The sequence below is a fragment of the Siniperca chuatsi genome, linkage group LG3 (assembly GCF_020085105.1).
Source record: "Siniperca chuatsi isolate FFG_IHB_CAS linkage group LG3, ASM2008510v1, whole genome shotgun sequence".
NCBI classification, from domain to species: domain Eukaryota; kingdom Metazoa; phylum Chordata; class Actinopteri; order Centrarchiformes; family Sinipercidae; genus Siniperca; species Siniperca chuatsi.
The window spans coordinates 8624401-8640432 of NC_058044.1; the positions used below are offsets into that span (position 1 = coordinate 8624401).

General features: G+C 41.7%; 1 protein-coding gene across 7 annotated transcripts in view; it reads right to left on the reverse strand.

Moving 5' to 3' along the window:
* Nucleotides 1–828: 828 nt before the first annotated feature.
* Nucleotides 829–16032, reverse strand: part of si:dkeyp-9d4.3 (caskin-1) — a 32927-nt gene continuing 17723 nt past the window's right edge. For 3 of the 7 annotated variants that reach the window (XM_044191583.1, XM_044191588.1, XM_044191586.1), the window contains 10 exons: nt 15883–15964; nt 13354–13421; nt 11605–11712; nt 10958–11059; nt 10685–10823; nt 9124–9914; nt 8378–9035; nt 7292–7324; nt 6247–6814; nt 829–2765 (listed from right to left, as the gene is read on the reverse strand). In XM_044191583.1, the coding sequence (XP_044047518.1) occupies nt 2669–2765; nt 6247–6814; nt 7292–7324; nt 8378–9035; nt 9124–9914; nt 10685–10823; nt 10958–11059; nt 11605–11712; nt 13354–13421; nt 15883–15964 (2646 nt within the window). In that variant the 3' untranslated portion in view covers nt 829–2668. The remainder of the gene's footprint in view (nt 2766–6246; nt 6815–7291; nt 7325–8377; nt 9036–9123; nt 9915–10684; nt 10824–10957; nt 11060–11604; nt 11713–13353; nt 13422–15882; nt 15965–16032) is intronic. The other 4 variants (XM_044191585.1, XM_044191589.1, XM_044191584.1 and 1 more) reach the window with 3 other exon arrangements.

Sequence of the window (16032 nt, forward strand, 5' to 3'; positions counted from 1 at the left end):
AACTATTTGAAAAGCTCCATTTATAAACCCCTTACTGAAAACACTCAATCCAATATATCACTGGGTAAACAAAGTGTATGGTCGGTGATATGGTGCAATCAGTCAGTTCTCAAATCTGGATGGGTCTGGTATTATTAGCAATATTTGGGGGGTAAAACAACAGTCTATGTACATGTTGGCCTATTGCCTTATTTGTAAGTAGGCCTACATATTTCATGAAAAATTTCTGAACTTTGTTTATCAGAGAGTTATGACAAAGATGTTTTACCAGTGATTTGTTATGTGTTGTATATACTTGTAGGCGTTAACTTTGTTAACTCGAGTGCTGCAGAATATTGTAAAAAGTTTACTGGATATGCAATATTATGATGACACTTTCTAAATAAACCCAAAGTGCTTTATTTTTGCATCACATACTATAATTATTATTTGCATTTCATCCAGTTAATACTGGTGCATAATGGTAAAACATAAGTGGACACCCCTGTCCACATACTTGTGATTTGGATTAGGCCCTCTAGTTCCAATTAAGGCAAATCTTAGTGCTACAATGATATTTGAGACAAAGGTGATTTTAGAGATACTGAGGTCCTGAGTCCAAAGTCCCCCAGCAGAGACCCTCCAACAACCAAACCCTATACAATTTTCTGAGGATTTAAAATTCCTAAATGTTGTGGAAAGCCTTCCCAGAAGTGTGGGGGCTAAGAGTGTCATTCATCTAAAACTGGGGTTGCTGAAGAGGAAGAGTTAGTAGTCCCCCCCCCCAAATAGTTTCTGACAATTCCTCAGCAAATGAGATTTAAAAAGAACCACGCTTAAAGAGTCATGTAAGGTTTAATTTATACATTTATTCTGATCACAGCTGTACAGGAATGCATCGTCACAGCAGAAACACAACCTAAACCCAACCATGGCACAACAGCCGTCACAACACATCCAGAACTCAACCATAAATGTACAGGCTCAATCAGCTCACCTCAATTCAATGTCTATAATTATCATCATTATTATTATTCACATAGAATAGAGCATCTGTCTCTCAAATATATCTTTGTTTTCAAAGAGCATAAAAATACAAGTGGACTCTTCATTGGGATGAACACAGGTGGTTGATCCACTGTCTGGCCTACATGGGGGACCACTGAAAACTGGGGAGCCGAGGAGGAGCAGAGCCAATTTATTACAGCTTACAGGGGGGCTTATATGGGCTCGTACAAGGCTTCTCAATGGTTACAGGAGGACTGCAGACAGGGAGATTTTAAGGATCATATAGGACTCACAAATCAACCTATTATCTACTTTTGACATCATACACACACACCAGGAGGGAGGGTTTATCAGAAACCAGAAAAAACATTAAACATTTTATGAGTGGAAAACAAGAAAAAATACCAAAAAAAAAATATTTTGAATATATGAAAGAACACTACCAAGGCACAGAGAGATGCAGAGTTAACAAAAGGGACACAGAGAAGATAAAAAGGGGGGGAGACAAGATGGAAGGTGGGCAGATTAGAGGCAGTTTCACTAACCAACACTAGAGAGAGCTCTAACAGCTCAAATACCCAGGTATATTATAAACTCTATGTATGTATACTGGTATGTACTATATAAAGCATTGAAATATAGGATTATCTTTTAAAAACACTGTTCACTGCAGCAGGACAAAGGGTTACACCGCATGAGTGTGCTTGTATATATGTGTCTTTGCATGTAAATGTGCGTATGTATACGTGTAGATTCACTTCCAAGCAAACCTCCATTGATGGAGCTAAACACCAACAAAGCCAGCGAGATTACAACCAATGTAATGTGCATTTGTGTGTGTGTGTGTGTGTGTTAGTGTCTCAAAATTCATGGACACACATCTATATCGTCGTTCTGATCATTAGAATAACTACTGTACGAGTGGGAGGACATTGACATGAGCATCAGCAAGGGGACTACACACACTCGTAACGACAACAACGGCAACAATAACAACAACAGCAACAACGACAACATGAAGAGAGACAACATACAGGTCAGGAAGTCTGGCTAACCACAATCCTCCACTCATACAGAAGAGAAATAGAGGCTACGATTCATCTGGAAAAATGCATCCTTTTGACATCGCAGGAGTGAGACAGACTCAGAAAGCGGCCTGTCTTTCCACGTGCTTTTAAAAATTCTCTCCAGTATCTCATCTGTATGCATCTTCTCTATCTATCTAGATGTCTATCTGCCTGTCTGTCAGTCAGTTTATGTGCTTATTTTTTGCAAGCAATATGCTTATCTGTCTGTCTTCCTGTCTGTCTGAGTTAATGTCTCTGTCCTAGCCAGAGTCTGTAGAGATAAAAGGATGAGGAAAATTATTGTGCTTCTCGATCCACGCAGCTGTCTGAGGCTGGGCGGCGGTGACTCGCTGGGCTGCAGAGGTCAGAGGTTGTGTGGGAGCGGCCTCCTCGCATCGGGAGGCGTACTAGAGCTACCGCACCAGACGAGGAGGACTCCCTCCTCAGTATACTGTACAAGGCTGCATAAGAAGCGCTCACGCAGGAGGGACACACACACACGCACACACACTCTAAGAGCGCCAGCATCGAGCCTTGGGAGAGTTTTCTTGCTACACCTACACATGATGGGGGAGAGGGAAAGCGCTTCTTGGAAATGAGGCGTGGGCAGGAGATCAGTCGAGCATTGCATCCAGTTGGTCTGCCAAGTCGTCAAACATGCTGCCGATGTCGTCCAAGATGGAGACTGTTGTCTTCTTGTTGGAAAGAGAGCTGGGAGTTGGATAGTAAAAAAGGAAGAGTTTAGCTGATAATGAGGCAGCACAGAGATGTGATCAGAGATGTGAAGGGGAGGGTGTGAACTGGTATTTTTCTACATTGTAAATTAGCATTTTGAATTTCTCTTTTAAGGATAACTGCAACATTCCTCAACATAAATACACAGGAATCTCCTGGATAACTTTATACATTAAACCTGCAATACACTGTTTTTTTGGGGGCAATAGAAACAGGTTGTGAACACAACATTGACATCATCACCCTTTAAGTTGATATGATGAACTTGTTAGCAAACAGTTGCTTATTTACACATCCAGCAGTTACTGAGCATTTAGAGTCGTGGGTAATATAAGTCCAATATTCACTCTCCTTTTACCTCTGTTACAGTGTCCATGAACTCCTGAGGGAAATATCTGGAAATGCTCCGCTATGTTCACCAGCTAGTCGCTAACTGAGTCTGTCTGCCGTTTGCTGCTGAGCAGGTAGTGTACAGAGGGTGTTTAGAGCGTTTTCACTGAAAACAGCTGCCCTCTACTGTGAGAGTGGTGAGAGTGAACCACCATAGAAAGGTTGTATCTAAACAATGAGCTGAAACTCGCTCTAAATCTCCATAAAGCCGAGAGGAGATGCAGATTTGGGTGATAACTCTCTGTAGGTTCATCACTATGAGCAACACCTTTCTCATTGTCACACTGTCATCTGATATATTGTCATGATAAAAATATAGATTATAGCCACTTTAAAGTTATGATCCTTAAACTTTTCATGAACTCAAACCCCATTTTTGATAATATTTATGGCCAGCATTTTTTCTGCAATAGCCTTTAACTGTATTTACATTCAGTAATTATCTCTATAGTAGTAGTAGTTTTTATTGGTAGTGGCGCAGTCCGCCATTTCCACGCTGGAATCAGATTGCCTACCTTAGTACGAGGGATTCACAGCATGCAATCCACTGCAATTTGATTTTATGTATAACAGCTTCACTGCTTACTGTTTACACCGTGTCAGAGCTGTTTTAAGTCACTGCTAATGCAAATAAAACAAGTCCTACTACTACAGGAAATGCTTTGTATTTGTTTGGTTGTGCTGTACACAGATACACCAGTTCCTCTTCTGTTGTATTTCTGAGAAAGTAGCTGCTCAGTGTTTGCTGTAGCATTAAAACGCACTTGCTGTAAACCCTTGGTTACTACGGTAACTTTAAATTTATATCATGGCAACCGGTTATAAATACTCCAACCTTGTTTCCATCTGTTTGTTTTGATGTAAGGCTCTTAACTTCTACAGTACACATCAGCCTTAGCAACCGTTGCTATGGTAAAGGAACGAATCAGAGCTGTGGCAAATTGAGAACAGTTTATTGTTGCAAATGGGGACAAAACACCCAAAACACTGACCCAGAATTAAAAAGTGAATGAAAGTGATTTAAAAAGCTGAATGTTTTATCAGGTTTCTACAAAGTGTAAACTTTGGCTTCAGCTGGCTTTAAACTCAGTGATTTAATGTTTCTTGGGAGAAACATAGTTCAACATTTTAGGAAATACGCTTATTTGCTTTCTTTAAGACTATTTTTTCAGCTTTATTAGATAGGGACAGCTGAAGAGAGACAGGATGACGTGCAGCAAAGGGCGCCAGGCTGGAATCGAACCCGAGCTGCTGCAGTAATGACTCAGCCTTAGTACATGGTGCGCGCACTCTACCAGGTAAGCTACCGGGGCGCCCTCTATTTGTTTTCTTTCTGAGAGCGAGATAAGAATTTTTTTGCCAGATATGATTGGTGAGCACAGGTTTTGGTAAAGGTCTCTTGCCATAGTCACTGAATCCAGCCGTAATTCCCCAAGAAATAATTACAGTATGGGACTGTGCATTATGTTAATGCAGTGTGGCATACGCACACAGTCTTGCTAATAGACAGTGTGAAATTAAGATTTAGAAAAAATAAATATAAAGGATAGAAATTCTAAAATAATTGAATATTAGTATATGTAAAACTTTTAAATGTACATACTGTATGTCACAATTGTAAGGCAGACTATACAATACAATTTTATACATGCTCGAGTGCAAATATGGGCAATGCATTGATTTAGGATACAACATGTTAATTAGTGAGCTTTACAGGTGTTGGTAGTTAACTTTGGAGATAGCCAATCTATCCCCTGCTTTCAGTCATTATGCTAAGCTAGGCTAATCATGTCCTGACTCCAGCTCCATACTTGATGCATAGAGATTGTGAGTGGTATCGATCTTCTCACCTCCCTCTCGCAAAGAAAGTGAGTAAGCATATTCCCTAAAATGTTATTGGCTGGGGGCTACACACCACTGCCCAAAGGTTGACGCCCAGAAATGTCACGAACACAGCAAACTAATAAGAAACTAAGAAAATGCAGCCAGATCTCGGCAGATACAGACACCGCCACACACTTCTAGTGGGTCATCAGTGATGATTGAGAGGGATTATTTTGTATGAGTCTGTACATTCTTTTTTTAGGAAAATCCTACTTATTCTGCCTTTAAGATTTTCTGTGCACAGGACAGCATCTTGTTCATCCAAGCCTAGGAAGAGTTCCAGCTGCCAGTCCCCAAAACATTGTCCATGCAGAAGATGGATGGGACTTTATAAACCTTGACGCCTGAACCAAGTCCTCTCACTTTGCAGCTCTACATTGTGTGAGGAAAAGCTAATTTATGCTCTGATTCTCTCATCATCATCTTGGATGCCAACAAGTTGTCCTGAGAGATTGTTGTTGGATATAAATTGTACATTCTGCGTAGTCTGAAACTGTGGACCCCGGATCTCAGGACAGCAAACTCCCTTGGTATTTTTAAAAATAAATTAAAGACCTATCTTTTTAACTTGGCTTTTAATTTGGGTTGATGTTGCTGGTATCATTTATCAAACTGTTTTTTTTAAATTTTCTTTCTTCTCTCTAATGCCTGCGTTGTGTATTATTGATATGATATGTCTTGTGAAACACTTTGGCCTGCATCTTTGCATGAGATATGCTATATAAATAAATTATTATTATTGTCAATTATGCCCCCAAAGCTTTGGAACATCACTACTTATCAGGGAAGCCAGCTCACTAAATATTTTTTAAAAAGCAAGCTAAAATCTCTATCTGTATCTCTCCACTTTAGCCTTTAATTAGCTGTGACTTTCCTGATACAAGCTGGAAACTCTGCACTAAAAGAGGTATTTTAAAATGCTGTATTTTATGTGATTTTATGCATTCTATTTTTTAACTTTATTTTTACTATTATTATCAAGGGGTTTTTATTTTCCATCGTATTTTCCATTATTCTATCCCTGTTTTAATGTTCATTCTATGTCTTTCATGTGAAGCACTCGGTGCATGTAATCTTCTTTGTTGTAAAGCACTTTGAGCTACATTTCTTGTATGAAAGGTGCTATCCAAATAAAGTTTATTATTATTATTAAAATCAGATGATTAACTTCATAAATACTCACTCATTTTGTGCGTCCTCCTCTTTGATTTTATGTTCTACGGCCTGCACAGCTGCAGCCAAGGAGGCACTGGTCTCCTCCAAACGATGCTGCACCTCCTCCTCCTGCTCTTCTTCCTCTACTTGACCCTCCATTTCTCTCAGATTCTCTTCCTCTGCTCTCTTCTTCTCCTCCTCCTGCTCCTTGTGCCTCTTGTGCTCCCTCTCTCTCCTCCTCTCCTCTTCCTCTCTCCTCATTTCCTCTTCCTCCTCCAACTCCCGTCCTCCCAGCAGGTCGATGGAGAGACCGCCGATGGAGGAGCGGGGAGGTTTGACAGGGTGTGGAGAGGGGGTGGAGGGACTCTGGGCCGGAGAAGGGGAAGTAAGAGAGAGTCCCGGAGAGAGGGAGGGAGCAGAAGGGGTGTCAGGAGCTGGAAGAGGGGCGGCAGAGAGCGGAGAGGAGGGTTTAGGGGCCGGGGTGGGGCTGCCTGCAGCTGGGCTGGTAGCTGAAGCTACTATTGCTTTGCCTGGTTTTGGTGCTGTTGGAGGCCCACGAGGTTTCGGGGAGACAGGAGGAGGGACACGTTTCGGCTCTGGTCAGAGAGAGTCACAGAGATGCTGTCAGTAGTCACTTACACATATACAAGACCTGTAGGGGATTGGTGCTGGATGAAGATCATCTTTGGTCAAAACTTCACCAATAAATAATTAATATATAATAATCTTTAAGAGAGCTCTGATAATTATTTATTATTACTTTTCTCAACCTTTTACCACCCAGTCTTTGCCCAGGTGACGCTAGCAGTACAAAACCTTCAATTATTAACATTTCTAGTTTTTGATTACTACTCAGAATAATTCATTTTGGCAACAGAAATGTGCAGAACAATGACACAATAAGAACACGATACAGTTTCACTGAAAGTCTATAAATGACAATATTGAATTATCACGCATTTCTTGTAATGATATCCTCACTGTTCCTCAACATAGCAACATGTGAGTCTCCTCGATAACAATACTATATGTTAATGTTCTGACCATCTGTTATAAATATTCCATTTATTTACCTTTTATCACTGTTTTTCCACGGCATGCTGGCACTTTAAAAACAAACAGTTTGTCTTAAATATAATACAGGTACAATGCATAGCAGGGCATACAACTACGCCTAACTTTCTGTGATGTAATTAATATTTACAGAGGCAACAACAGCATTTTGGAATAAATATTAGAAGGTAGAAGAGGTACAAGCCATATAATAGTCATAATCTACATTAATCTAATCTGCATATTACTTTCTTTATTACTCGGTGATGTCTTCATATATTTTGTTTGTCTGACCAATAGTCCAAAATATCAATATATTCAGTTTACAATGAAATAATACAGAGAAGGGAAAAGCAGCAAATCCTCACATTTGAGAAGCTGAAACCATCAAATGTTTGGCATTTTTGCTAGAAAAAAATATTTCACAATTAATCTCAAAATAGTTGCAGATGAATTTTCTGTCGATTGACTAATTGACTTATTATTTCAGCTCTGGTTTATCATATCAAGGTGTTATTAAAATCAAGAAAACTCGTTACAAATTATCGCTTTAAAGCTCTTACGTGGGGGCATCAGGCAGCCGAGTAGTTAAGAAGCATACGATATAATTGTCCCCAGTTCGACTACAGCTGGGGACCTTTGTTGCATGTCATCACCCTCAACTCCTGCATTTCCTGTCTGCATCACTACTATTTCTATCAAAGAAAGGCAAAATGCCAATTAAATATCTAAAAAGAAGCCCTTATGTGTAGAATTTGAAATTTTCTGACTTTGGTGCTTTTTAGTGGTAGAATTAAAAAAGGTGGTAGAAATGCAGGTCAGTATTCCCACTCCCCAACAACACAGCTTCAACACGAGGACGTGATGTGAAAGGGCTAAAAGGCAACACTGCTTATTTTTTCCACTAAAATTAAAACCATCAGAATACTTTAATGCTGTGATCACATTAAAAATCTACACACAGTGGCTTTAAAGTGATATGACTACTGAAGGACTATATATACTGTACATTAATATAGACAAACAATTCTGACACAGAAGCTAAACTCAATGATTAAATACCAAATCTTCAGTTTTGTGTGAACGTGTATGTGTGTGTATCTCACCAGGGCTCTGTGCCGGCTCAGTATTTTCAGGCCCGGGTATGGGGACCCTGCGAGTCGGGGTTGGGGGGTCAGCTTGTGTCTTCCTCAGGGTGACTGTGGATGGTTTGGGTGAGACTGGCGGCTTCAGAGACTTCCTAGCCTCCATCCACTCACAGCTCTCTCTGTTGGTCTCCATCCTATCAGAGACCTCAGACACGGGCCTCCGCCTCAGGACCACGCCGCCGTTCTGCTGCGGTTCGCCTCCGTTTTTCCGGCTACTATCTGTTTGACTGCTGGGAGAGTCTGATTGGTTATTGCTTTCAATGACACTTTCTGTATGCTCAGACGTGCGTGGTCTCCTGCGTATGGTGTCAGAGCCGGTTGTCATGGTAACGACAGTGGTAGTCACAGATGCAGGTGTTTCAGAGTCTGTTGGCAGAAGACGTGGCTTCCTTCGGAGCGTCGCTGTGCCGTCTGTGATCTCTGATGCTGAGGAGACTACGGTGGAGCGGGGCCGTGGCTCCGGACGTTGCTGGGCTGGTTGCCGAGGTAACAGGTCAGTCTGATCACTAGGGAGGCCTTCTAGTCCACTGATGGTCCTGCGCCGACTTAAGACATCCTCATCCTCAGATCCAAGACCTCCTGCGCCTGCCTGCCGACGAAGTGTAGGCGGACTCACCTGGAGGTCACATGATTGTTATGTTGCTAAAAAACATTTTAAAACACGATTCTCGTAGTCCAAACCAAACAAAAAGACACACACCCACCTGTAGGTAGTTGGTGCTGCCTCCCAGATTCCTCGGCAGGGTTTTGGCTCCACCCACGATGGATGTTTCCAGCATAGCGGCGAGGCTGCGAACACTCCCAGAAGCCCCTTCTGATCTCTCCAGGCCCGCTGAGTCCTGAGATCTTAAAGCTGATCCCAGGCTGCCGCAGTCACTGGCTCGCCGCTCTCGATAGGTTGGCAGCCCTAGTAGCCCCTCCACCTGTCCCTCTCCCTCTCCGTCAACCCCAGTAATGGAAGAACAGGACCGTTTGGGTGGTGTTGGGGGCCGACCTTTCCGACGGGGACGGAGCGTGACAGATGATTGGCTGCGGTTAACAGTGACATCATTAGGGGCGGCAGTATGTGTGGAGCTGCTGCGGCACACAGTGGCGTATCTAGAGTCTGATTCTGAGCCAATTAGACTGTGAGTTCTCCGTCGCTCTTCCTCCTCACTGGGCAGGCGGAGCAGCGGTACTGACGAATCTGCTGGCGCCATCTGGGTGGAGGGACGCGGCCGAGCCCTGGGGGAGGCCTGCTGGGTCCGGGCATGTGGGGGAGTTTGTGGTGGAGTGTGTGGGGGGGTCTGTGAATGTGCGAGACCTGGGCGAGGTTTGGCCAGTGGGCTGGGGGCACCGTCCCTCTGCTTCTTCACCTGTCTCCGGGGCTCCGAGCCAGTGCTGCCACCCGGGCTAGATGGAGGTGTAGAGGGGCTCTGAGGAGGCTCAGAGATACTTTCTCCTCTCTGTAGCTCCTTCAGTCTCTTCACTCCCAACATCAGCTTCTTCTGATGGCCTGAAGGGAGGCAGGGGTGTGGAGGAGAAGAATGGAGGAATAGTTATTGTGAGGTAGAAAGACTTCAAAGTTAGAAGAGATTCCAGAGTATTCGTTGAAATGAACACTTGAGGCATGATCATTACATCTAACCCAGAGGTTCCCAGTCCCTGGGCGGCAGACCGGTCCCGGGCCTCGAAACACTTTCTACTGGGCCGCGAGGAAACAATATAATTTGACAATAATAATTATATATTATATTATATGCTATGCTATTAGTTTTTCTGAGTTATATTATATGCTATGATATTAGTTTTAGAGTTTTTCTGAGGGGTCTATCTGTATTTTTTTAATTTAGAAAGTAACCCCAATTCATTTTTATAGAAATTCTTCATTTTCTGTTTAATTGTAAAGATTTACATTTTATTTGTCTTATTTTGTACTATAAAGGTTTACTCTGTTAACAAAATAAATGTTCTGTGGCTGACAACAACTATTATCACCACAGATAAACTGAATAAATTCAGTCCAAATATTCCAGATACAATAACAGAACTTATACCTTCTTCATTTCTTGTATGTGTTGTAAAGCAACACAAAACTTTTGGTAACAAGTGGGATGAGGATTCTTAAAATAACATGTACAGACTGAAAGTCTAGTTATGAATGACAACTGTTTTGACAATCATACTTGTCATTTACATAAAGTGAATAAAATCAAAGGCTCTATATCTCTACTTGTCCTATTATATCGTTTTATTTCCCAGCTAAATAATGTAGCTGTGTCTTACCGAGTTTAGTAATGCCAATCTCTTGCAGATCCTCAAGGCTGATGTCAGAGATGAAGTCAATGTTTTCATACCCATTCTGCACCAGAACCTGGTAGTACTGACTAAGACCCAGGTGAGACAGCCAGTCTGCCAGATTGGCCTGAAACACACACACGGACACAGTGTAAAAACAGATTGTAAGAGCTGCATGTGTACATGCTTGTGTGCGTGTAGCTGCAAAGAGTCAACATCTCCCTCTTTTTTTAGATTGTATAGTACACGTGAGAGCCTTACAGGCTTGTGGTTTGGCAGCCAGTCTGTGGAGGGCAGCTTGCTTATCTCTGATGTTAACTTCTTTCGATGTCCAGGCTTCATGACCCCAATTGCCGTCAGGTCCTTCAATGCAAAGCACACTTAGTCACATCAGGAATTCACCACAACTACTGTAGGTGTTTTTTTCTTTTAAATGCAAACAATTTTCTGCGTACGTTTGACATTTGTACATGAGCTGCGTGTGATATGCCTTCAGGAATATTTTGCTTTGGATAATCTCTGATTGTGAGTGTCCCCTGCCCTTAGGGGGTTTACATCATACCACTGTGTCCGCTTCAATACGCACACACACACACACACACACACACACACACACACGCGCAACACACTGGCACTGAAAACACACTCAAGGACAAACACAGAGTAGCGTTTACAGCACAGACTCGAACACACGGCCATGTGTGAACACAGGTATGTAAATGAAGCAGACAGAGTATGAGAAGTGACTGGTTGAGGCTCAGGACTCACACCGGGGGGTCAGGTGACAGAGACAGGAGGGTCATGATGACATCATCCAGGTCAGTGGGGAGCTGATTTGAGAGCTGTGCTGAGCGGAGCCTTGACAGACAAGGGGCGGGGCGTGAGGGGGTCAGGGGTCATGACCTTACCTCAGGGGTCATGCGGCTAATGGTGTCTAGATCATATCCCGCGGTGAGGAAGTGGGTGGTGTAGAACTGCAGCTGAAACTCACCAAGCCACGCCACTACTGCCTGCTTCTAGAACACAGAACACAGAACACTACTGCCTGCTTCTAGAAGAGTCCACAGGCTTCTTCTAGAGCACAGAACACAGACCTGTTCTAGGACACAGCATTGCAGCCTGCTCTAGAACACAGGGGAGAAGACTGTTCTAGAAAACAGCACAGGAACTTCCAGTGTAATCCCAAAATGTCTACAACAAAATCTAGAAAGAGTTTACCAGCGGGAACCTGCTCTGGAACACATAATAGAGAGCTGTTCAACTTGTCTTTAGCTTACAGAACAACAACGCCAGCACAAATTCGAAGAGCAGTACTGCCTATATTTATGCAGTTTCTAACACACTGCTATTAAAATACGCAGTAAGATCACTTCAGGGTTTTCAGGAATAGCAAGACACATACCAGAGAACAAATTAAGAACTAAGTGAAAACACATGCCCCACTTTCCCCTAATAGTAACTAGCCATGCAGATTTATTTGCCTTCTGCCACCACCCTGATACAATGGAGGTTAATGGAATTCACGGTGTTTATAGCATTTAAACATTACATTTGAAAAATCTTAACAGCTATGTTATTACATTTATTTGGCTGATGGTTTTGTCCAAAGTGACTGAATTTTTCCCTACATACACATAGCGAGAATTTGTTTGAGCTAACTGTCTTGATGGTGGACACTTTAACATGTAGGGGATTGAACGACTGACCCTACAGTTAAAGGCCAACCTGCATTACCACCTGATGTACTGCCGGTCATTTGGGCTATTTCACAAACCTTGCTGTCAACAGTTTTCTTTAAGAACCATTTTTCTACTAAAGGTCAAAATAGAGAAAACAGTGGATTATTCTGAGTAAAGGTTTCTGCTTGTGGAAGGAGTTTGTCAGTTTTGTCACTGATTTGAGCACCACAAATTGACAATACATTTCCATTCACCTGTATTGTATGGTGGCAGGAGTCTCAAAATCTCGATTTCAAAACCCCTGCAAATGAAACTGAAACTACCAGTATGGCTAGATACCACTAAGGGTAAGTCGGAAAGAATGTTTTTGTAATCTGGGTTCACTGACCCTTTTACAGGTCAAATTAGAGATTTTTTATTTTAAACTGCTGGCATCCATGCTATATTTTGTGAATGAATTTATTGTTAAAGAATGTTGGATGAGATCAACCAATGAGGACACACTACTGCTTTTGCTTCCATGACGGACCACTGCTCTGCTGTCGCCTGGCAACCAGTAAATGCTTGATTCTAGAATACGGCGTCTGCTTGCTTCTAGAACACACACACACACACACACACACACAGAATTTAACCCTCACAGAACACACAGGTTCTAGAGCAGAGCGGCAGCATGTAGGTGCCTCAGTGTGGTGTGAGGGCAGGCGGGGGGGGTTGGGTGGAGGGACAGAAGGCAAGACTGACTCCTTGATGTGTCTGTCACTCTGCCTGTCTCCATGGTGACACACTTGCATGGCCATCCTTAGGGTGTCATCTGTTCAGGTGCAACACAACCACACTGGCAGACACCTCGCTGTGCCCACTGAACCCACCCTTGTAGATGTCTTTCTCTCAAACCAAAGCGCTGGTTGAGAAGAAACAGGAGCAATAGAAAGAGGAGGCCCCCAGAGTGAACCAATCTGCCATCCAAAAACTCACTTTTCCATCATCCTCCTCTGCCTTCCGCTCAAACGACCGCTGTTCATGAACTATGCAACTGGAAGAGCCTCGGAGTGGCGGTGAAAAGGGGAGACAAGAAAAAAAGAGGGAAAAAGAATAAAATATATTACTTTTAGACATTTTTTTTATTTCACTCTATTTTGTTAATTATACATAAATCATTACCCATAAATAGTGTTTAAATCTATAAAAGCCCTCAATAGCCTTCGGTAAGATCCAGGCAGTGATGTCACATGACATATGTCTATTTCGTGTAGATATAAGTGTCAAACTAGTTATTTATAAAATGCTTGTCTTGGCAGTGCTTTAGTTTCTGGGTCCTGGAGTTTGTTAATAATTTCTTAGAACAGAGTTTATGTGTAACTGATTATTACAAAGGAACATTTAATTACCTACTAATTATGGTGAAAATGGAAGACGTTTGTTTGGTGTTTCTGTTATTTTTATTATTATTTAAGAAATAATAATAATAATAACTTTATTTATATAGCACCTTTCAAAATAAAGTTACAAAGTGCTTTACAATAAAAACATATAATAACAGCAAATAAGATCCAGAACTTAGGATATACAGCAGGTAAAATAAGTATTGAACACGTCACCATTTTTTTCAGTAAATATATTTCTAAAGGTGCTATTGAAATGAAATCTTCACCAGATGTTGGTATCAACTCTGAAATCCACACATGCAAAGAAATCAAACCATAGATGTCCATAAATTAAAACATCATGGTGTGGGGCTGCTTTTCATCTTAAAACCAATTCTAAAACTCACAGGTAACCAGTGAAGGGCAGCAAGGATCGGTGTAATTGGTCGCTTTTTTTAGTACGAGCCTGGCAGCAGCGTTTTGTATCAGCTGCAATCTTTGGATGTTTCGCCTGCTGATACCAGAGTAAAGTGCATTGCAATAGTCAAGTCTGGAAGAGATAAAAGCATGGATGACCTTTTCTAAGTCTGCAGAGGAAAGGATTGACCTGATATTGGTTAGCTGTCTCAGTTGAGCAAAGCAGCACTTTAGTCACCAGAGCCTCAAAGGACAAATCTGAATCAAAAATAACACAGACTAGAGGAGAGATTATTAATGCTGCTAGTACTGGGGTCACAGGGTGTAGTTATAATTACCTCATCTCAGCGAGACAGGACATAATACAGGATGCATCCGTGGTACCAGGCTTTATCGGGACATACAATTGTGTGTCATCTGTGTAGCAGTGGAAATCAATGTCTACGCATGATGAACAGCTTCTTATGAACTCTTCTTCCTCTGAAATCAGTTCTGACTGGAACACTGTTCTAGTAAATTATTAAATTTCTCTATAAGGAACTAAGGAACCTGGAAGTTAAAATGGTATGTTGTTCGTTAACTGTTTGTTTTTTAAAACGCAGCAAAGCCTGGAAATGGTTATCTATCTATTATTTATCAAGTGCAGTCTTTGAGGGTAAGAAGCAGTGGAGAAATTAAATCAAGTCAGGTTTATATTGCCTATGTAGTCCTTCATAATAATTCTGGTAACACCTTTCATGCTTGGCTATCTGAATGGTGCTGTTTTAGCACTTCACTTCCCACATATCACTTAAACCAGTAGAATGACAGCAGATTAAAATATGCTAATTTATATGCTTCCTTCAATTAAGTTTACAAGTTACAAGTGGGCCCTGATCCACTAGGATCATTAATAAAGTTATTTAATAATAAATGATAGCAAAACTTGCCAGTCCAGAATGTTCATTTCAACATTAATTGGAGAGCTTCATCTGCTGATTTTTTAGCATATTTACTGTAGAGTGCTTTATCATTCTCAGGCCGATGTTATCCTACTACACCTCTTTCTTATCATGTTTTTTTTCTTTGGATGTTGCAATGAAGCATTTGGATTTTTGCGGCCTGTCTCCTCATCTACGGTGGCTATCAGTGTTCTGGCTAATTACACTGTTTTTATTCTGCGTATTACAAGCAGCTAAAGCGTAAAATGCACAAATTCCTGGGGTCCAAATAGGATTTATCCCAAGAAAGAGCTACCTGTCCCGGGCTGTTTGGAACAGCATTTTAGAGCAGCTTTTAAATAAAGCATAACTTAAATGACTGTTACACAAGGACAGGGGTGGGAAATGCTGCTTCTGTCTGATATGAACAGACAGGTGGTCTTTAGAGAGCCAGGCTGACTAAAAGTGAAATGAAAAAAAATAAATTCACAAAAGCAGTGATCCAAACAAGCCCTGAGGCATTTGTTGTACTGGTGAACACTGCCTTGATCTTTTTTAATTGTTATCACTTTACTACAGAAAGAACGCCTTTTTTGAAGCATCGCTGGTATACATTTTTGTGAGGAAGTGAGGACAAACTTTGTAATACCTGTTTAAATCACTGCTGTGTTTGATCAAGTAGCAGAAGGTAGCAGCAAAACAGACTTTTAACTTGAATGAAAAATGCCACAAATTATCACTTCAAGTACGTAAAGCAGTATATATTGCTTTTATGTTGTGTTTGGGTGAGTTTGTGTGCTTACTTGCTGACTGCTCAACAGACTGCGACTGCTCCAAGAGATGCTCCTTGGCTTTTACTGACTGGGACAGCACGGTGGCCAGGAGCTAAAACACAAAAACACACACAAATATGCTCAAACACGCACACATGGGCACACACATACACTCACAAA